The sequence below is a fragment of the Seriola lalandi genome, unplaced genomic scaffold, assembly GCF_002814215.2.
Source record: "Seriola lalandi dorsalis isolate HSWRI2012SDOR001 ecotype SW California unplaced genomic scaffold, Sedor1 jcf7180002054998, whole genome shotgun sequence".
Taxonomy (NCBI): domain Eukaryota; kingdom Metazoa; phylum Chordata; class Actinopteri; order Carangiformes; family Carangidae; genus Seriola; species Seriola lalandi.
The window spans coordinates 1,182,525-1,205,202 of record NW_019525547.1 but is presented as its reverse complement, the minus strand read 5'-3'; the positions used below and the strand labels follow the sequence as shown (position 1 = coordinate 1,205,202).

Below are 22,678 nucleotides of genomic sequence, written 5' to 3'. Positions count from 1 at the left end.
GTCAGTGCAGGAATTCATAAGTTTTATTGATCCATTGTATTTTATTTTTACCTGGTATTATCAGTGTAAAAGTGGTGTATTTTCCATTCTCAGTAATCAGTCTGCACGTCTACCTATCTACATATCTGTTACCCAGTCACACAGTGGCAACAGACCCTGATACACTTCTGCATTATTTAACAAAGAGTCATACACACATAGTAACGATGTCTTACCTTCTTACCTTCAGATGTTTCTTCTTCACAAGTTTTTTGACAAAACTATTCACCTCTACTTATTAACATCCAGAGCTCTGACCAGAGCACATACATTTTTTAATTCTTCAATCTGATCTGAAAGATCCTGTGATACTGAACATTTTCCAACTTAGATTTCCTGCAATTTCTGACAAAAACACATCTCTTCATCATGTGGATCTCAGCTCAGTCATTTTGGTTTAATCCCCATCATGTGTGCAGAATCAAACAGTGACTATTCTGAATCCCTGCACCATGTAATATAGATCTTTAACAAATGCCACCCTGTATATGTTTAACCATTCGCATACATAGTAATGCAAAGAGAGGAGTAAAGAAGTCTTATTTAGAAAGGTGTCACCACAAGTGCTGCCTGGTCTTGTTTCTGTCTTGATACTAGGGGAAATTGCTGTTGACTGTATTTTTTTGGTGAATCGTAAGTGTTTACTGCGCTCTAGTGAACGCAAAGAAGAACTACATGAGGGTGATGTCTCTTGTATTCATGACAAGGGTCCTGTTTAAAGTGCAAATCAGAATTCTTTTATTAAACACAGACTGTGTAAAATACAACTGTCTACAGCTCCAAAACCAGTATTTATCATACAAGGATTTGCTTCAGACAATGATGCGCCACAATAACTTACAAAGCAAAATTCAATTAAAATATTAAAAAAAAAAAATCTGCAATAGTTTAATTTCCTTCTTTGTAAACATATTACCCTGACATATACATTGTACATCAGATTTAATTCATATACTTTATAAGTTTGTGTAATTTGAAAGTTAATTTGACTCTGAAACTGAGGTGGTATATTTGCAAGAGATAGAAAACACATTTGAAGACTTTCTCCTTGAATCATTCTAATTAGAATGAATCACTATTCAATCATTCACCCAAGAAAAGTATTGAACAGTATTAAAAAAAGCAAATTTCCTGTAATCTTCCTGTAAGATGCCCCTCTAAAGATGAAGTGAATTGAACTTTCTCAGCCAACGTGTTACCATGAAAATAAAGTGGGAATCAACAAAGCAACGTGTTGTCAGCCTCAATGTGTGAATCCTCACTCACTCACTTTCACTTTGATCCACGTACATCCATTAAACGATTCAAATATAAAGCTCTGTGGAATCAATCCTCTCCATTAGTTGAATAGACAAGGCACACGCACGCACACACTCACACACAAACTGAGGCTACTGTATGCTGCCCTCTGGTAGAAGTCCACTCTCTCTGAGCACAGTATTGACAGCTGGTGTGAGGTGGGTGCTGTAGTTCAGCAGTCTGCCATCATAGATGAGCTGGTCTGGCTTCAGATCGGGTTGTTTCGCAGCTCTGCACAGACAGAAAGCAGAGACATAACAATTACAGTGTGTCTCCAGACGGGTGCCTGATTTATAGATACGTTTCATAAAATGCATCAAATCTGATCTCACCTCTTCATTCTATAAGGAAAATGCAAATTTGGGTGTTTTTCTTGTGACTACCTGAACCAACAATGTGCAGGAACTGTCTCATAATCTCCACAAAAAAACAGTACAGTCACACACATGATCTGATTAGGAAGTACACAACCTAAAGTCTACCTTGTGTGGTACATTCGTGCTATATTCCTGTCGACCCACTCGCAGCCGTGCTTTGATTCTATTAGCCCGTGGACGGTCGGTGTGAACACGACACGGGGGTTGACAATGATCTTGTAGTTGCTGTAGTGAGTGGCTTTAATGATGGGTTCACAGTACAGGTGATCCAAGATGTTGACCCCGGACACATCCTGCCAGCTCTGTGGGGGTTGAATTTGGGAGTCTGGTGGAGGTTGTGTGTTGTTGTTGGGGAACACGTTATTTTCAAACATGTAACAGCGGTCAGCCTCATATTTGTTCTCCAGCAGTGGCAACAACTCCAACCAACTGGTAACAGAATGATATAAAAAACAATTAATAAATGCTTCATATCGCCCCATAACACACTGAGTTGAAAGCATATATAGCTATAGAAGATATGATTAAAGTGCTGGATTTGTAAATACCTGTAGCCCCTCCTATGAAGTATAGATAACTTGTATAGAACATTTATGAGTAATTATAACATAATTATGAGCATACAAGGACATACTAAGTATAAGTATGCATAATATGAAGTACTTACTCTCATTCAAACAAGTAAAAAAAATAAAAGAAAGCTATAAACTATTTGAAACATTTGAAATTAATAGCTAATAGCTAATAGCTATTTATAATTTTACAAAATTTAACACTTAAGTACTTTTGTTTAAAAAGTCAGTTTTTATTAAATGTTCTATTCTCTACAATATGTACAGAACTGCATTTGCACTGATATATGTATAAAAAAAGTGTTATTTTATCCTATGTGTTTTTATTGAAATATTTCATTTGTCTCATTCCATGTGTGTCGACTCTCATAAATAAAGTCCTACCTGTTGACTGACTGGGGCAGTATGAGCTCGTCAATGTCGTGCAGGGCCACGTATTTGGATTGGTACATGTATCTGTAGGTACAGTCACAGAGAGCAGGAATCTGGCCAAAGTAATGGAGGTCACCTGGACCATGTTCAGGCAACCAGTCTCGCGATACATTCACAAATCTGGAGATAGACCAAGGAATCACCTCCACGAAACCTGAGAAGGGGACATTGGAAGAATTAGATTAGAAGGACACATGAGCAGCCAAATGGCTTTAATTGAGTGTTTTTGTTACATACTTCTGACGTTATCAATGGTTGGCATTTTTTCAGCAATAGCAATGTATTTACATTTTTACAGTTTGCATTGTTAGTCTACCTTTCCTGTACCTGAATCAAATTGCCAACATGATTTATTCATAGGAAATGATGTCGCACACATTAAACAGATAAACCAACCGCTCATTTGTTGTTTTCCGACACTTGTTTACTGCAAGAAGAATTGTGGGACTTATACGGCTAAGTGCAAATTACCAATGAGTCTATAAAAAACAACTGTTCTGGTGGAGTCTCAGTGCTCTCATTTAAACCCTGTTTTCTTGTGCATCCTGGGGGAGGTTGGGGACATGGAGTCTGAGTGGGCAGTGTTCAAGGCCTCCATTGCAGAGGCGTTGTGGTAGACCCAGAACTTGCTGGAGGGATTATATATCCCATCTGGCCTGGGAACGCCTTGGGATCCTGCAGGAGGAGCTGGAAAGCGTTGCTGGAGAGAGGGACGTCTCCAAACTCACCATGGTTGTCCCCCGTCTCTGATCCTGTTAGTGATACTCATGGACAGGATCTCGAGGCGCAGCCAAGCTGAGGGGTGCGTCTGGTTTGGGAACCTCAGAATTTTTATTTTCACAGATGATGTGGTTTTGTTGGCTTCATGAGAATGTGACCTCCAGTGATCACTGGGACGGTTTGCAGTGAGTATGAAGCAGTTGGGATGACAGTCAGCACCTGAGTCCATGGTTCTCAGCCGGAAAACAGTGGACTGCTCCCTATGGGTTGGGGGTGAGATAATGCCCCAAGTGAAGGAGTTCAAATTTCTTTGGGTTTTGTTCACAAGTGAGGGTAAGACGGAGCAGAAGATTGACGGAGGGATCGGTGCAGCGTCAGCAGTAATGTGAACATTGCACCAGACAGTTGTGGTGAAGAGGGAGCTCTCAGACTACCAGTTATGATTTTTCAGCTATTAAGGAAACACAGTGATGTCATGGACCTAACAAACAACTGTGTGCTTGTGTATTTGTCCTTGGCCTGAAACATTGGAACTGCTCTTTATCACTACAGGAAATTCATGAAGGAAGTCAATGCCAGAAAAAGGGTGTTTGGCAGCTCTGCTCACACACAATCATGCGGAGAAAGACAGAATGGAAAAAATGGATGGACAAATGATGGGAAAATAAAATACCCCCGCTGTAATTGCTTGTGATATCAGTACAGACTTTAAAATTCCATTCTGACGCAATCACACACCTAAAAAATAAAACACCATACTCCACCTTTCTGAGTGTAGTAGTCCAGTATGTGCTGTGTTTCAGGGCTGCAGCTGGTCTTATAGACGACAACTCTGTTCACCCCCAGTAACTGCAGCATTTCCAAACTCTGGACCAGCTATAATTGAACAGTTTTGTTTTTTTTTTTGTTTTTTTGGTAGTTTAAGTTTGAATATAACAGTGTTATGTGACATTACCTGCAGCACGTTGGTGAAATCGAACATGGTGGAGATGCAGACGGTGAAGTTGTAAGGAAAAGAGTCAGTTTTCGCCTCCTGGTTCTTCACCTCTAGAAATTCTTGGTCATGTTTATCTAAGAGGCCACAGAAAAGAACCACACATGGACAGTATGTCCAAATGGGTTCGAAGACTGAAAACATAACACTTATTCAGTTACTTATTAAAGGAACTACAGGTTTAAATTGTTCAGCAGCCTGTTGCCTGTTGTTTGATTAGTTAGTTTGACCTTTAAATCAACACTGACAGCTGCATTGTATCTAGTGAAAACTGTAAAAACAGAGCTTTTGGGAAACATATGACATGACTTTAAGCTGGGGCAGAACTTTATGCTATCACACAATAAACTGAGTTTTGTTTTGTCAGACATCTTCACAACCATAAACCACTGATTTGCTTTGAAGCCACAGTGCAGCACTGAAGCATGGCAATGGCCATTTTCATACCATCCCAGCTCCGTGTGCATATAATCTAAAATATGGTTGAACCTATACATAAATAGTACAATAGGCTATTGACATGAATATGGCACTATTTTTCATGACTCTCCTTTTTTTTTCTAATTGTGCTGTTTAATAAGTGCCATTAAGAAATACAATAAAAAAAGACAGACACTTACTATGTTCTATGACTACTATGAGTTGATAGCTGACAGAAAATTAATCAGCAACAACAAATGATGTGACTAATTTTACAAACATTCATGAGTTCCAGATTCTCACTTATGAGAATTTGGTGCCAATCTATGTGGACATATTTAAAATTTCATCCTCTTGACACTATCAGTATCAGCACAAATTTTCATAGCACCTACGGATATTTCAGTCTTGACCAAAATGGTGGATCAACTGAATGACAGACTGACATTGCCACCTCTAGAAACCCTGAATCTGTCAGTACCTTCAGAATTGGCTGCGGAAGAGGTCACAGCGACATGGGACAGGGTCTCACAGCCTGAGGGGATAGGACACTCGATCTCTGCTGTACCATATGCAAAGTTGAAGTGATCAGTATGGATTTTACCAACACCTTCAGAGATGTGCAGTTGGTCCTGACAACGGAGGTGGCAACGGTAGCTTTGTGTCTCGCTCCTCAGCACCACTGCAAGAACATGAACCTGGAAGACAAGAATGAGGGTTATATTAGAGGGAACTTACCAACCTGTTTATCCTAGTATTTGCTTAATAATTGACTAAATGATTGGCTTGCAGACACTTCTTAAAGGTTCTGTAAACAAGACTTTAAACAATAATACAGCAGCAAACAAGTATTTTCTATGTAAAGATGTAGTGGAGTCATGGCGCCCTGAGCAGAGAATGATCACACAGTCTGAGTATATAATCTGAGTTTCTTCTATTTTAACCATGTCACTTTCACCTCTCACCTGACTGGCTTCAGTCAGTATGTTGACTGTCCCACAAGGAAAATAAGACACTTGATGTGTTGTATGCAAATATCAAGTAGGCCTACCCTGCCTCAGCTCTACCACCACTTGGCAGATCAGATCATAATCTGTTTTTTCTTCAGCCTTCCTACAAGCCCTGGGTACAAGCCCTAATGACTGTTTTGAGTGAACAGATTGGAATGTCCTGTTTGAATCACAGGAAAATTATAACAGCAAGTGTGTCTCAGGGACAGTGATGAGCAGCACTGGGGATCCACAGGGGACTGTTCTGGCTCCCTTCCTGTTCACCCTGTATACTGCCGAATTTAAATACAACTCTGAGTCCTTCCACATCCAGAAATACTCGGATGACACAGCTATTGTGGCGCATATCAGGAACGGAGAGGAAGAGGAGTACAGGGATCTGACAATGGCCTTCAGTGAATGGAGCGACAAGAACTGTCTCCTTCTGAATATCTCCAAGACCAAGGAGATTGTCAAGGACTTTGGGAGGTCCAGGCCCAGCCTTCAGCCAGTCAACATTCAAGGGAAGGACATTGAGGTGGTGCACACTTATAAATACCTAGGTGTGCACCTGGACCGTAAACTGGACTGGTCCCTGAACACAAATGCCATCTACCTGAAGGGGCAGAGCTGGATCTTTTTCCTCAGGAGGCTCAGGTCCTTTGATGTCTGCAGTGAAATGTTGCACATGTTTTATCATCAGTGGTGGCCAGTGTACTCTTTTATGCTGCAGTTTGTCCGACATGAACACAAAGAGACTGGACAAGCTGGTAAAAAAGGCTGGGTCTGTGCTTGGCAGGAGTCTGGACTCACTCAGGACTGTTGTGGAGAGACGCAGGCAATGTAAGATGGAGGCCATCTTGGACAATACCGACCATCCTCTCCACAACATTCTGGCAGGACAGAGAAGCAGCGACAGAAGCAAACTTCTCATCTCACTGCGCTGCAGAACAGAGAGGTTCAGGAGATCCTTTGTTCCCACTGCCATCAGGCTATACAACACCTCAGCCAAAGAAAGTGGACTAATGTAATTATTATTGTTTATTTGTTATTAACTGTTATCATTATTATTATTATTATTATTATTATTATTATTATTATTATCAGTGAGCTAATGGACACATGAATTTCCCCTAGGGGATAAATAAAGTATCTATCTATCTATCTTTTTTTGGTAGTCAGTCTGGTAGCGCGTGCACATTAGTGCATGTATGTGTGCGTGTTAGTATCTGTGAGTCCCTCTTGTTAAACTGTTGGAGGAATTTCCAACATGGCTATCAAAAAATGTTTACAGGTTGTATTGGCATGTGGCCTACACAGAATATGTATTTGTAAGCACAAAAGAAATTAACTATGTCTTAGACCGTCACAAGTGCTTCACCCTAACTGAAAGTTTACCGTTCGCTGATGACATTGAACCACAGGGAGTAAAATGTGGTGGAGTGTGTGCCGTGCTCTTGTCACTGACCTCCTTTTGTTTCATACGATGCTCCCGATAAGCTGATACCAGAAACGTCTTCATCCCGTCGACTGCAACGATGGATTCCTTCTCTCTCTGGGGAGCTTCATGAGTGAAAATTGTTATATCAAGTTTGTGCCTGAGCGCTTGACAGTTGTCTTCCCACAAAAGCTACTAAGCTGTACATTTCTTTTGCACTCACAACACAGCAACAGTAAATAAACATGTTTAGGTTGGAGTGATCCCACAATAAAAGGATTATTTCTTATTCTATTAGAAAAAAAGGTTGGGTCAGGTTGGAAACAAACTCCAAACTTGGTGAGACTTATCTGAAAGAGAAAACAACAGACAATGAGTGAAATTATTCCCCAAAATGTCAGGAAACCTCCCCTGACTTCCTGTCTTTGACCTGACTTCCTGAGGTTGTGTGCATGGTTGCTGAAAATTTACTGACATGTCTGGTGCCTTCACGTTCAGTGAGCTCCAAATAAAGAGGTTTAGATCATTCAGAGTGACTGTTGCTTTGTTTACATCCTGCCTGATCCTCTGACTGCTTGTTGATATCAGAAATGAACTTGGCGACAAGATTATCATAATTGACAGTAATGATGTTCAAAACCACAAAAATATAGACCAAGTTGCAATAAATTGGTTTATCCTGAAAAACTGGGGTTCGTGAGTACAATGATATAACAACCAGCAGAGAGGGTAGAAACACTATAAACCACAGCTAACTATAATCTCTCCACACTGCCAGCTGCAGGTTCATTTCCGTAAATAGATAATGAACAGAAAAGAAATAAAACATGTGGATGAGTCATGTGTGGCTGTTGTGGCTGTTCTGAAGTTAAACATGTAGTTTTAATTGGTTACACTTCAGTCACTAGTTCATACTTCTTCTGTTGCACATGCAAACAGACAAAACACAAATTCAGAAAACATTTTCATCGGTTTGACAACAAATGTGCTGCAAATACTCACAACACAATGGAGGTGTGAGCCATTGGGCCATATGCCAATCGCTTCCTTACAATTTGTGTGCAGTACAAACCCCACCCTCCCTCTCCCTGACCTTCCTGTCTCTCTCTCACTGTCGCTATCGAGATTACGGCAAAAAAATAACTTTACAAAAAGGGACGAACCTGCCGCGACGCTCTTGATGTTCAGTGGTTTGTGACTTTTGAAGTTGAAAAGCATTGAACAACAATGCATTTGTGTATCTGGTTGTGCTGTGAGTATTTGCAGTGCTGTCATGTGTTGTCAAATGGATGAAGATGTTTTTCTGAAGTTGTTTGTGTTTTTGTCTATTTGCATGTGTTTTCTTAAGTTGCAGCGTGTTGAGCTCTCAGGGAAGCCGCAGACAACAGAAACAGACAGACGTGTCAATGAGAACAGCTTCATTGAGAATTCAGCTGTATTAAAATACTGTGTATGTGAGCACAGAGAGGAGGAGAGGAGGAAACAGATAAAGAACTGAAACCATGTGATACTACTGTTCTTGCTTGATTGCAGGACGTGCTAAGGTTTTGTAATGCACAAAGAACGCACACAAGTTGTAAGCAGGTGGTTGGCATTTGCAATCTGAGTGCTGCATCTGGGTCTGTTTTGGCAACAAAAATACTCCTATTAGTGAAAGATTGTAGTTTCAGTTGGCGTTTGATGGTAAATATATCCGTCTCTAATCAACCTCGACTATGATCTTTCCTGTACTCTTCAACACGTCCTGTGAGTGCTGAAGAGCAACCACGACGAAGCTCACTGCTTCATGTTGTACTGTGAGAGCAGATATAGTAGGAAAAAGTGAATGAATATTATTGCAGATCATGAACACTTTGCAACTTGGCAGACACATAAATTAAAAAGTAACTGTACATCCTTGCTGCAGTTATATCGAGGTGCACTCCAGGCCACACCCAACCACATTTGTCATGAACCTCAACCTCATGATGCTAGTAAAAATTTAATTCCTTATGAGTTCCTCAAAACATAGACGGTGCACATGCAAGTAATAAGAATAAGAATAACAATAATGATAATGTGTATTAAAGTCTTATACACAGTATATCTGAAGAGAAATCTAAGCAGAATGTTTACCCATGCACTTTTTATGCTCACTTCAGCCTTTCTGACTCATTTGATGTACAACATGTTAGTACTGTACATCCTGCATTCAGATAAACTTTGGATCAGACTGAATAACACCAATGATTATCAAATGCTAACATTAAATGCGCTGATGGGTGTAAAAATGAAAAGTGTAAATGCAATAAATACATATATGATAATGAGAGAGTAAGTGAAATATGAGTTTGTGTGATACTTAATGGCTAAGTGAGAACAGGAAGAAGAAGGTTTTGTTTAGGAGAGATATCAGACAAAGACATTTTACATTTCTTAAAAACTTTAACAGTGAACAGGATTCATTAAGAGTTAGTTTACCCATATGTCCTGGATGACATTGTGGAGTCTGACGCTTTGGTTGGTAGGACAGCATCTTGTTTTGAACGGTCCGGTCCGTACTGTGGATCCACAACAAGTGATATGGGTGAGGGCACATGATGTAATCACAGTTTAATCAAGTTCAAAGAACACTATTAAAAGAGGAGGTGGTTGATTATGAAGCCTATTGTTCTGTCACTGTGGCTTTTCTCCATTGTTCAGGTGCTTTTTCAGGGACAAAAGCCTGAAAATGACTGAATGTTTATGTGAGATTGTCTTGTAAAAAAGAAGCCTGCAGGTTGTATGTACTTTATTTTATGCTTCATGTTAGATGCTAAAGAAGAGGAAGAAGATAAGCTGAAGATATAAACTAAGACCATAATCAGACAGGATGTAGTTTTTGTGAGAGGCCTCTTTTACGTTTGTTTTCTATAGGTAGTATGCATTTTGTGTGCCGCTTTTCCACACTGTGCACTTCACGTTTTTAAAGGAGCGCTCTGAAAACCTCACACTGAAAAAAGTTTAACTGAGAGCAGAAAAACACCCAATCAATCAACCACCCAGTCATTTGGAGTTTTTCCCATTGTTAAATCCAATAAAGAGAGAAACTAACAATCAAGTGATGGCTGTTGCTGGATACCTGCAGCTATATGACTTAACCAACCGCAGCTACCATGGTTTGGACAGAAAACAGCAGGTCTGGAGGCAAATTAGTGTAGTACTTTGACATTTCAGGTTTTTTTTCATTATCAGATCTCAACTCGACAGATCACAAAAAACTCCCTACTTTGTGTTTATCTTCAGCTATTGAGCTATTAAGGCTCAGCAAGGAACAAGGTCTGAGTGACGAGCAGCTTATTCCTGTAAATAAACAGTGTATTGTTGCACTGAGATGTTTTAAAGGTTCATATACCAACTGTAGTTAAAGGTAGATGTCCATGTGTTGTTTGATTCTAAAGCAAGTCTAGTTTCTATATTAATACTGTGAAAGTATCAAGGTGTCCACCAGAGATGAGACAGACCCCATGCCACTTCTCTGAACATACTGGTGAATTTAAACAGCGGCATGGTCAAACACATATTAGCAATCACAGACCATCTGGTACCAATAATGTCTCAATAATCTTAGATTTATCAATACTGAGCCACAACCAGTCTCCCTTCCTGTCACAGATCCCCAACAGCTGAAATTACCTCTTTTGAATGTCAGATCATTGGCTAACAAATCCTTCCTGGTTAATGATCTGACAACTGAATTTAAGATAAACACAAAGCTTAAATTCAGTTGTCAGATCATTAACCAGGAAGGAACTGTATGTTTTTAGTTGAGGCCTGACTAAACAGCACTACTGCTGTATCAACACTGACAGAGACTTGTCCTTGCCTTGTTCTTCAATAACAAAACTGCTTCAATCAGAGCCAGTATTACTGCTGATGTTAACACAGATGATCTCAGTGAACCCTGTAAAAAAGATGTTGCCATGGGAAAATTCACCTGTATTACTTTAACTGAGCTTTGCAGGGCTGTCACTGAGTGTAACTCCTCTACCTCATGTATTGACCCTGTACCAACAGCATTTTTTAAACGAGTGTTCAACAGCGTTTCAAGTCATGCACTGAACATTATCAATATATCGCTTCAAAATGGCATCTTTCAAGATGTCATTTCAAAACAGCTGTTGTAAACTTTTACTAAAGAAACCCAACTTCTTAAAAACACAAATAAACATCTTCTTATGGATCAAATAAAACACAGGCATAGTGTACAATATGGGAGGCGTGACAGCTTCTACAGCAGACGCACATATGTCATAAAAATGTCTAACCATGTCATCAATATGTAAAGATGATGACCCATTCTGATTCAACACAGAGAAAATAAAAGAATATGTAGCTATAGACTGACTGTTAATGAGGTGACATTTTACAGTGTGCTTCTGAGTTATGTTTGTTTAAATGTAGTTTGTGGTGAAAAGTGGATGAGCATATATATCCTGTGGTGAAAATACATTCAATTGGAATCAGATGTATTAGCATAAAGCCTGCTGGCTACATGTGCTGCGTGCACTTACAACAGCAACGGTAAATCAGTGGCTGTTACACCCATCCTGGAAAGTGCAAGACAAACAAGAGCACCCAGATGTGTCAGATAAGAATGAAACTCATCATTAAAATACCAGAAACTTGGAGAGAGGGAAGCTTCTATTCTAATCTAATCTCATCTAATGCAATCTATTCTATTCTAATCTAATCTATTGTGTTCCTTTCTTCAGGAAAAAGACCCAGTGGTGAAACAAAGACGGAAGCCTGGTAGTGTAGCCGGATCAATATTTCAGCTGTTACAATTTCCCCCATTTATTTCTAATACTAAAATGTCACACTTTTAAAGAATAGAGTGAATGAACTAGAGCGCAAAATCTGAAAATATCACCAGGTGGAGCACTGAAGTAAGAAGTTCAACTACAGCACTTCTGTGGCTAAGATTTTCCTCTCCTGCCATTGCAGCAGTAACCCCATGTATCTCCCTTCAAACAGGTCGAAGGAGATGTTGGATATGTTATATGCTCTGTGTTTTTTTCACCTTAATTTCAAGATGTTTTTTAACGCCAAATTTAATGCTGCAGTTGGAGTTGCTTGAATGAAACTCAGCATATTTCAATATTTGACTCACTGTCATTCTGAAGCAGATCAGACTAGTAATATCACCCACCTGAATCTGAGATGCAGGGTGACAGTGAGGCTGCTGACGATGAATATGGTGCTCACCGACCATTTCAATATTTTCCGTCGAGGATGCTGAGGATTGTGGTCCATCACAAACATATAGTCTCAGTTCTGCTGGTTTTGGCTCAGATACGTCTCCCTGATCCTGGTGGAGAAACCTGGACAAGCAGAAGGTAAGGTCAGGTGACACGCTTCAGCTGTTCTTATACTCTCAGTGGAGGATCCGTAGAGCAGCGGTTCCCAACCAGTTGGCCAGGGCCAACTGCTGGGCCGCGAAGGTATTGGAAGTGGGCCGACAAATCATTTCCAAAACAGTACACTTTGGGTGAAAAGACGTAATTATATATATAAAAAAAAATGAAATGATCTTTAAAAACATTATAAATATTTTAAAAACTCCATTGTTTGTTTTTTTCCTCATATAAAGGCCTTTCACTGTGATAAGCCAAAGACTGGAACTATTATGTTTTCACCACCACATCAAATATTGGTTTGCGATGTCAAATGTCAGTGGATTACATCCACGGCAAAAACTCATGAGTCACAAAAGTCATTGCTTTGGAGAAGAGGCCAGTCAGAGGTGACAGTGAGATAATAATCACCTCCTCTGATAAGTTGTCCATCTGTTTCGCAGCATATAGTTCTCTCTTCCTGAAAAGAATTATTATCATTCATGTATGTGTACCATCAATGTATCATTATTACTAAAGGAGGCAGAGGGAAAACAAAACCTAAGACACACCAAGCAGGAATATGCTTGCTCTGTTCTTGGATACATAAGCTTCTGTACTGAAACTGTCACAACTCACAGGACAATCAAAGTGTTTCCCAACCAGAAGCCATGGATGAAGGAGCGGGATGCACATGGTCTGCATTTAACACAGTTAACCCACAACAGCTGGTCAGCAAGTTGAACAATCTGGGCCTTGGTTCCTCACTGTGCTCATAGGTTATGGACTTTCTTACAGACCGCCCTCAGCAGGTCAGAGTCGAGAGACACACCTGCTCCACCATCATCCTGAACACAGGACCCCCACAGGGTTGTGTTTTGAGCCCAATGCCTCACTCTCTTCACCCATTATTGTGCCCCGATCCACCCATCCAACTTAATAATAAAATTTGCAGACGACACAACAGTTGTTGGTCTGATTACTAGTAATGATGACACGGCCTACAGGATACACACACCCACACCTACACATTTATGGAGAAGCAGTGGAGAGTGTGGACAGGCTGAGGTTCCTTGGAGTCACTCTGACAAACCAACTAACATCGACCTCAAACACCTCAAGCCTCGTTAAAAAAGCTCAACAGAGACTGCGGTTCTTGAGGAAGCTGCAACAAGCCAAATTGCATAACTGTGTAGTGTGAAAGCTGCACAGCGGAAAGACCGCACCATGTGGTGAAGACTGCCCAGCGCATTGTGGGGCTGGAGGTCCCACACATCAACGGTATTTAGGCCGACCACCTGAGAAAGAATGCCACCAGCATCGGCACAGACTCTACTCACCCCACACCCATGACTTTGACTGAAAACTCCCCTAACCACTACAGACTCAGTATTGCACCGCGAGACCCAGTATATATATATATATATATATATATCCACACATTTTTGCACATTGCAACACTATGCTGCTACTCTGCTGCTACGTGTCTATACTGCTGTTCTGCAAACACCACAATGCACTTAATAACTTTCAATACTAGCATTTATTGGAGATGTGTTTTTTTCTATGTGTATTTTTATTGGGCTGTTATTGCAGAGATGCCACTTGAAGTTTCGTTACTATACTATACTTTGTATAAGACAATAAAGACTATTCTGATTCTGATTTTGAAATGTGCTCCCATAACGAGAATAAACAATACACACTGAAGTGCAGATTTTATAAATACAGTATTAGGTGCATCCCAGTGTGAACCTATAGTCTTGGTTTGCCGCAGCAGAACTAATAAACCAACAAAATCAAAGAGACTCTCTTCCTGTAAAAAAACGAGCCCATAGGTCGTCTGTGCAGCAGGTTATTATGACTCGTAGTTAGGTTTTGTTGCTAGGCGACATCTAATGGTTGTAGTAATGATGACAAGAGCAAAGGTAAAAGTGTGGTGACGTAGTATAAAGAGAGACAAAGTCCACGTCTGGAGGAGGCTGTGGTGGATGGTTGGATATGACACAGGAGAGCGGTGTTTGATTCCCATGTGAAACTAGCTATTTGTATTGTAACCATGACAACAAAGAACGTGTAATGTAGATCAAATCCTGGTCTTTTCCGAAACCAAACCGAGTAGTTCTAGCCCCTAAACCTAACCAAGCTATGACCGTTATTCTACTAACCATGACAACAAAGGTAGGTACGCAGCTGTCGGTACAGTCCACATGTTTATCACTGTTACTATGACAACCGAGGTTCTGTTCACATGCCACTGTGGGACAGGAGACACTCCTATGGGTCGTATCAGAGGGTTGTGTGTGGTTGTTCAGGTTGGAGCAGTGGTTGAAATCAAAAGATCAAACAAAAAAAACATTATGATATTATCACCTTACAAAGTTGGTAAAAATGTTAACAAACAACTGCCTCTCTACACATTCAGCAGACACAGAGCAACATTTGCATTCATTGACAGCCTTGTTTCTGGCCAGGACAATGAATGCACGTCCAAAACTCACTCTCCACCAACCCTCTCTAGTAGCCAACATGTCTCCCTCTCTTCAACTTTCTTCACTACAAACATCGCCTTCAACATTACATCTAGACGTTTGACACATTGTTACTATAAAAGCTCTGGTTAGTGCAGCTTTAAGGAGAGTGATGAGAACACACCCAAGCACATTTTGCTGTGCAGTGGTACATGAGAAAACCAAACACAGGAAGTGAGAGAAATGTTGTTCTCAAGTTGAATATATCACTGCTGGAGATTGTAGTTGATATTGTTGATATCACAGTTTGTTTCACTGCAAAATAAGTCAGCACAATTTGAGAGATTGGAATGCATATGTCTCCTTAGAAGCATTCATCCACTTTGCAATGCAAATTTTACAGAATTACACTATTACAATTAAAATATGAACAAATTACTGACAAGAAATTAAACTGAACTCAATAGACCTGCCGTAGCTCTGCCTTAAACTGGGTGCATGCATCAAGGTCCAGTGCTGCAGAGGCGATTGCCGTTAGGTTCTGCCTCTTTGCCTAGAACAGAAGACTTCTCGTGGCTTTAATTTTGTTCTGAAGGCCGAACCCACAATGGAGACTATTACCAACGCCAATGCAGCCAGAGGATGGCTCTCTGGAGGATCTCCAGATCCCATAAGCACTCGCTTCAGGAATGCCCGCAGTATGGGCTCCTTCTGTACCAAGGGCGCAGCTGCACCCCTCTAGGCAGTGGCCACAGGCCCTCTGTGAGTGCACTGCGATGCCAGTGTGAGCAAAATGGACCAGGTCTGTGCGTCTGCCTGCGTCATGCCATAGTACCGGATCCCGCTGTTTTACCTGCTCTAATCTGTCAAAATGTAATCGATTGTAATCTTCAGATTTTCCTGTCATTGTTAAAGAAATTCAGCCAATGAGGGGAAATATTCGGTTAACGGTTAAAACTGATTCAAACTTGTACCTTCTTTGGAATTAGTTGGAGAAATACTTACTATTTAATGCCTTAAATTATTGATTGTCCAACTGACTTCTTTTAAGGTCAGGCATCAGTTTATTCTGAAAATCCTGTCAGCAGCAGCCTGTGCAACAGAGATCCAGACAGAGACGGGTGAGCTCTGGTTTCCTAGTGAAAGATGGTGCCATAAATTCAAGAGCTGAATAAAAAATAGGTTTCTTTTCTTTAAAAAAAACAGCAACAAAAAAAAAAACAACATAATTTAAAGCCCCGGTTTATACGCCTGTTTATCAATCCAAAGGGACTTTCAGGGGGCGCTTCGTTGAAAAAAAAACAAAAAACACGTTTTCATTTGACTGTACATTAGTTTAAAGGTCGTGCTGAGAAAATGTTCGCTACACAAATGACTTGAGTAAACGTCCGGACTGTTTCGTGACACTGGGTTTCTCCTGAAGAGCAAAGAGAAACTAAACGCATCACGTTTATTCATGCCAGTGGGACCTTGTTAAAAACACCAGTTAGACTCCGTGTTGTTGAGTACAATGTACAGTCTAACGGGACAGTTACCTGAATATTAGAAATGATGGGATTGTACAGCACAGCACCTCAGTGTCTCTAAGTTACATTAATATTTTTTTATTACTTTAAATATTCAGTTTACCATGAGTAAAACACAGTGAGCACGTATGAAATAGTTTCTATTACCATAGAAAAATATTTTTAATGTTTTAACGCACCTGCAAGCACGAAGTCAAGCATTACGCCGAGCCTCACATCATAACTTACCGTCCTCATGCAGACGTACATACTGAGGAAAAGTGTCTTGAATTTTCCATTTCGGCTGGTAAAGGCGGGATTATTTGATAAATAAAAAAAAAAAAGTAGATTTAGACATCCAGAGGTCTCCGTTGTTGCCTGCTTGATCACCAGTCTGCAGTGGTGTAAGATTTGCACGTATCTTTTACCGATTAAGATGAAAACAAAGGTGTTTCTCAGCCCGCAGTCAAAACCGTGATGCGCTCAACAGGCTGCAGGAGAGGAAGAGGAGGAGAAGGAAGTTTTATATTAAAGTAAAAGTGCCAATCTAGTTTAAATGTTTATACATAGTTTACATGTTTAAATATAGAAGAAATGGCTGATGCTGTTGGCTGACAAAAACCTCACTTCCAAAATAGTTTAGTTTAGTTTTGGCACAAGAGACAATAAACAAGACGAGATCAAAAGTTAGTACTGTGCCTGGTCTCGGCCAGTTTCACTCCCGCAATACGAGCAAATAAACAACAAAAAGAATATTTAAAAGTGTACAGTAGAGAGTGGAAGGAGATGAATATTTATTAGGCAGTTATGACGGGTTTAGACAAATTATTATATAGCTACAGTAAGTTTATAATAAAACATATTATGTATAGTTATATTATTGGAGGTTTTAGCTTTAGCCAACTAAAGCAGTCCTAAGTCTAATATTTTATTACAGTTTTAACCCATATGGAAATTTCACCTCTTTAAAAGTGTAATTTTATGCAATAAAATATACATAATATATGAAATATTTTCATATTAGAAAAGACCTTAAACCCTTTAATTTACAGATTATTGTCAGAATATTGACAAGTTGTAGTAAAATTACCAGGAATTACTGTAAAAATATTGGATAATTACAAAGCAAAAGTGAAGCAGAATAAATAATTATATGGGAATGAATTGTTATAGTAGGTAGTATAGCCCACATACAGGGTGAGACAGGAGGGTCGTTTCTGTATAGGCTACCTTTAATATCTATATAATTAATGTCCCTTATTGCATTGTAAAGACAGGCTGTTAGCAGGTGATACAAAGTCTCATATTTCACCGTCAGTATGTCAACATCGTTTCCTCGACATAGCCAAGTTCTTTTCAGTGTAATAAACCTGAATGTTTTTGTAATTTCCACAGTCTTACCTTCTGATAAGCCAAGAGGAGTAGTAGCCACTGCACTCACGGGAATGTCACAGTAATTAACCCATAATTACCTTGTCACTGCCTGTAAAGTGTCGTGCCCGTTGTTCATTTGTAATATATGGGTAGTTGCAACATGAGCAAAGTAACAAGAATTACTTTTTCATGTGTTTTCCAAGTGTCGCCTGGACAGTTACACATTTTATTTAAATATGCAAATACTTTTTAAATATTACATGAAGACGGGGAAGGGAAATGTCTGTAAAGTGTAATGTGAAAATACAGGTCATTCCCTTATGATAGAGGACGACATGGTCAAGATAATCACCTTCACATGCTGTGAACTAAAGTGAAATCCATCAGCATATGTTGGTTGTTTTTACAGTTTGTATGGCGTGTATAAAGTGATACATCAGACTGAGTTGTTGCTGAGTAGTGCCTCATAACTTCATCATTATATCACAATAGGTTCCCTCACAAAAATCAGAGTCAGCAGGTTAGCAAAGTATTTTAATCATTATATTCAAGCCACATGCGCATTTATATTCACAAACATGTTATTTTTGTCACAACCAGACTTCTACACAGGACGCAGATGCAGGGTATCAGAGTCTTTATTAGTAATTCCGGTTTAATTCCAAGGCAGAGAAAAAAAGCAGGCTATGAAATATTATCTATGACGTGCTTCTTCACGAAGAAGCAGGGTTAATCAATACCAAAAAATAAAAATCACTCCAATAAGGGAGGAAAAAAGACTACATGGAACATAAACAGAAAATCACTCTAGCTTCAGAGGAAAAAGGAACAACAAAAAAAAAAGAAATAGAAACAACAAAAAAACTCTCCTTAAAACTGGAGGTACTATGATATAAAAAGGTAAGTAAATAAAAATCACTCCACACGGAGGAAACAAAAGGCTATGCAAACATTAACAAGGAAATTCAACTAAGATATAAAACTTACAACAAAAAAATCTCTCACTTGGAGGAAACCGACAAGAACTGTGATCCAAAACTGTGAAGACGGCTGCGGTGAACGCACATGAACCAAGACGAACACACTGGCACAAGACAAGGGGAGACGCAGACTATTTGAACACATGAGGGTAATGAGGAGCAGGTGAACACAATCAGGGAATCAGGGAAGACAATCAGACCGGTGACACATGAGGAAGGGCAAGTGACCTGAAACGAGAGGAGAGTTACTTCTTTCAAAATAAAACAGGAAATGACAAGACAAAAAAGACCCAAGACAAGACAACCCCACCACGGTGTGACAATTTTCTGATGCGTTAGTTATGATGATGACTTAAAAAGGAATGTAATAAACAGAATATCATTTTGGAATTTGGTATATTTACAAAACTATAAAAGCTCTCTTGGTTTTTTGTTTTTGTGTTTGCTGCACATTTCTGAACCAGGTCCTCGATGTGCTTTGCTAATCCTGCCCATCTCTCTGGCTCGTTCTTTATTCTTGACAATTCCCATATGGGCCTCCGGAGTTTTCTCCAGCATTTCTTCGCTCATCTTCATAGACACAACCAGTTTGACATTGAACTTTGGCTCCATAACCCAGGCCATCCACCCTGTATTTTTCTCACCAGTCTCAGTTCCTCATCCATAATTGCTGACACTTCTCTGAAACCGGAAACATTTGAACTATGTATCTCCTCCTTGTCCTGTCCAGCCTGGCTCTGCTTAATGCATCTGCAATGTACATTTCCTCACCGGGCTTGTATCTCACCTGTAGATCTTATTTGTGTCAGCTCATCAGCATCTGCGGCCTCATGGAGTGACTTTTTGAAAATGGTCTCCATCGGTTTGTGATCTGCCTCAACCCGAACACGTCACTCATACAAGTATAGCCATATACGATCGCGAGCTTATCTTTGATCACAGTCTGTCAGTGAGCCTGAGCCGTATGCCACAGGTTTCCTTCCTGCAGGATCATTCTGGCATCCACCGACAGTTTAACTGACTCTTCAGCATCATATTTCAACACTGGTGTGTTACTCACAAACTCTTTCAGTCGTGTGAAGCTCCTTTGTTGTTCGCAATCTCAGTGCTGGATGGTTTCTCCTTCCAGGAGCTTTGTGAGTGGTGCAGAGACTTCTGAGAGATTTGGGATGAATGTCATCATCTACTGCACCATCCCCATGAATCTCTTAATGCTTCATTTCTTGTAGCCCTTTGTCTATGTCAGGTTTCACTCCGTCTCCCTCTGTAGTTGATTTCACTGAGTCCAATTTCGCATCGTCTCTGTTTAGCTGCAAGTTTATGCTTCTCATTTGACTTAACAGCTTCCTCAACCTGTTGTCATGCGAATCTGTGTCTTTAAGGCATATCCTGATCTTTGTAGGTTTTACTTGGGTCACCTTGCTGCTGACCCATTCCGTGGGTTCTGTCCGTTTTACTACGACACCAAGGCTTTCCATCCTTTAGCCCCCTCTCACTGTCTCTGTCAGGGCCACAGGGACTTTACTGGTGGAACTTCCAGGTTTACTTGAATATGGTGAACTCCAGGAACACAGTCCTGTGAAGAAATCCTTTTATTCACTCAAAATGTCTGTCTGTGATTTTTCTTTCCTCTCTATAGATCCTTCTAAACATCCCTCGTTCAACACTACACCAGCTCCCCCTGACATCTTGCTTCATTACTTAAAAGTCCACATCATATTGTACTAAATTTTACAGAAAAACACTTTATGACACAGATGTAACTAAACAGTTACCTGTATATTATAAATAACACAACTGCACTCAGTATTTCTAAGCACACACACACATATTACAGTAACTGGATGTACCTGCACAGTAGTACTCCATTAACACACTGTGTTAATGACAATTAAAACAATAACATCTAAAATTATATAAAAACATTGTTACACCATTGGTAAATAAGATCAGCTTTGCTGGGAATGTCCAGTCCCAGAGGAACAACATGGATGAACTCCAGGGATACGTTTGGTGTCAGAAGGACCTCAGAGACGGCTGGGTGAAGGCCTTCACTGAGACAGCTGTTCATTGATGGTTTTGGAGCGCCACTCCGCCTGGATTGTAAAGCTGGGGTGACGGGGAAAACTCAAGGTGTATGCTCATATTTTAACAAAGGCTACTGCAGCTCTGTGACTGTCAGACGACGCGTTTGCACGCCAGATGTTGAGCTTCTGTCTGTATTTTTATGCCCTTTTTACCTGCCCCGTGAGTTTCCACAACCTTTTATAACAACTGTGTACGTCCACCTGAAGGCAAACGCAGCCTCAGCCTCTAGCACTATATTAGCAGTCAATTTCACCTGAAGCACCAAACTTCATATTGGGTGAGTTTTAGCATGTCTCTCTGAAAAAGACACTTTCTAACTTTTATCAATATGTCTCATGTTCGACCAGGCGGGATAAGACATTAGATCTTTGTTAGGGATCACTTAAGAGAAAACGTTTGGGCTTTGTCCGAAGATGAACTGTACAAAATTAAGACCATGTAGCTTTATCATGTCGCTGTAGTGCTGACAAAAATACCACTACTAAATTTTTGCATCCAATTGTAAAGAACCAGTATGAAGAATACATTGAAAAAAGACTGATTTTTTTAAGGTTAGTATTTGTATGTTATATACCAAATTTGGAGACAAAATAGGATGAATAGATGTGAAAATACAACGTTCAGAGTGGTGGAAATTCTAGTCTGGTGCTAATGGGGTTGGCCTATACAGTTTTAGTTGATTTCGTTTCCTCACTTTGCGATTTTTGCTTCCTTCTTCAATTGAGAATGAAAGGTGCCAATGTGTTTGAGCCGTCTGTCTTTAGGATGCAAATAAATAATAATACTGAATTCCTATAAGGCGTTTCTTACATTGAAATACACAGTAGAATATAGCTAATGAGAAGTCACATTCACACACACACACACACACACACACACACACACACACACACACTGGGTTTAAGGTAAAATCTATCAACAACAGTTAAATTACTGTGGAATTTGTCACAACCGTCTGTGATCAGAGGAGAAATCTGAGGGACTTTGATCTGTTTACTTACCAGTCTAAAAGAAACGTTGAGTTCAGCATCACACTTCATTCATTTACTCACCAACAGCTGTTTCCAGAGGTGGAAGGCAACGGAAGTGGTAACTCTTGTCTCTATCACATCTTTTCTTCTTCTGAAGTTAGCATGCTAACCAGCTAGCCCCGACTTTCCAATAGCGACTCACTGTAGCCTCCAATCCGCCCTGAGGACGTAGTGCTGCTCAGAGGGCTTATTGTAACACCTTGTCTTGTAAACAAAATGATGGCCGAAACTCTTGTCAAGAGACAACCCCCACCACCTGTTCCCCGGCAAGGAAAAAAACCACATTCAGTGGCTGAGAAAACTGCCACTTAAACAGCGTTCAAATAACATTCAGGTCAAAGGAACTGCACGACATGGAGAGTGCACAAAAAACGTGTGCACATGTGAGCAGGGACTGTAAACCAGCTTGAGTCTCTGCACACGCAGACTGTGCATGAATTTGTGACAGATCCGAAAGGAAGTTTGTGTTGTGTATGTGTGTGTGTGTGTGTGTGTGTGTGTGTGTGTGTGTGTGTGCGCGTGTGTGTGTGAACGTCACAGACATCCTCTGTCCTCTATACATCAACATCCTGTGTGTCTGGAGGGTGAGAATGTC

General features: G+C 40.2%; 1 protein-coding gene across 6 annotated transcripts; it reads right to left on the bottom strand.

Moving 5' to 3' along the window:
* Window positions 1–753: 753 nt before the first annotated feature.
* Window positions 754–17,118, bottom strand: LOC111647541 (uncharacterized). Of its 6 annotated transcripts, none has more exons than XM_087171433.1 (11): window positions 16,860–17,118; window positions 16,111–16,241; window positions 12,451–12,622; window positions 9,741–9,820; window positions 7,311–7,405; window positions 5,335–5,551; window positions 4,395–4,510; window positions 4,204–4,315; window positions 2,672–2,873; window positions 1,821–2,144; window positions 754–1,569 (listed from the first exon to the last, which is right to left on the bottom strand). In XM_087171433.1, the coding sequence occupies exons 3-11, from the start codon at window positions 12,561–12,563 to the stop codon at window positions 1,431–1,433; spliced, it is 1,398 nt and encodes a 465-aa protein (XP_087027559.1). In that variant the 5' UTR covers window positions 12,564–12,622; window positions 16,111–16,241; window positions 16,860–17,118; the 3' UTR covers window positions 754–1,430. The 6 variants fall into 6 exon arrangements, with proteins under 6 accessions (XP_087027559.1, XP_087027558.1, XP_023252924.1 ...); XM_087171432.1 differs by having other exon boundaries at window positions 16,111–16,197; XM_023397156.2 differs by lacking the exon at window positions 16,111–16,241.
* Window positions 17,119–22,678: the final 5,560 nt, after the last annotated feature.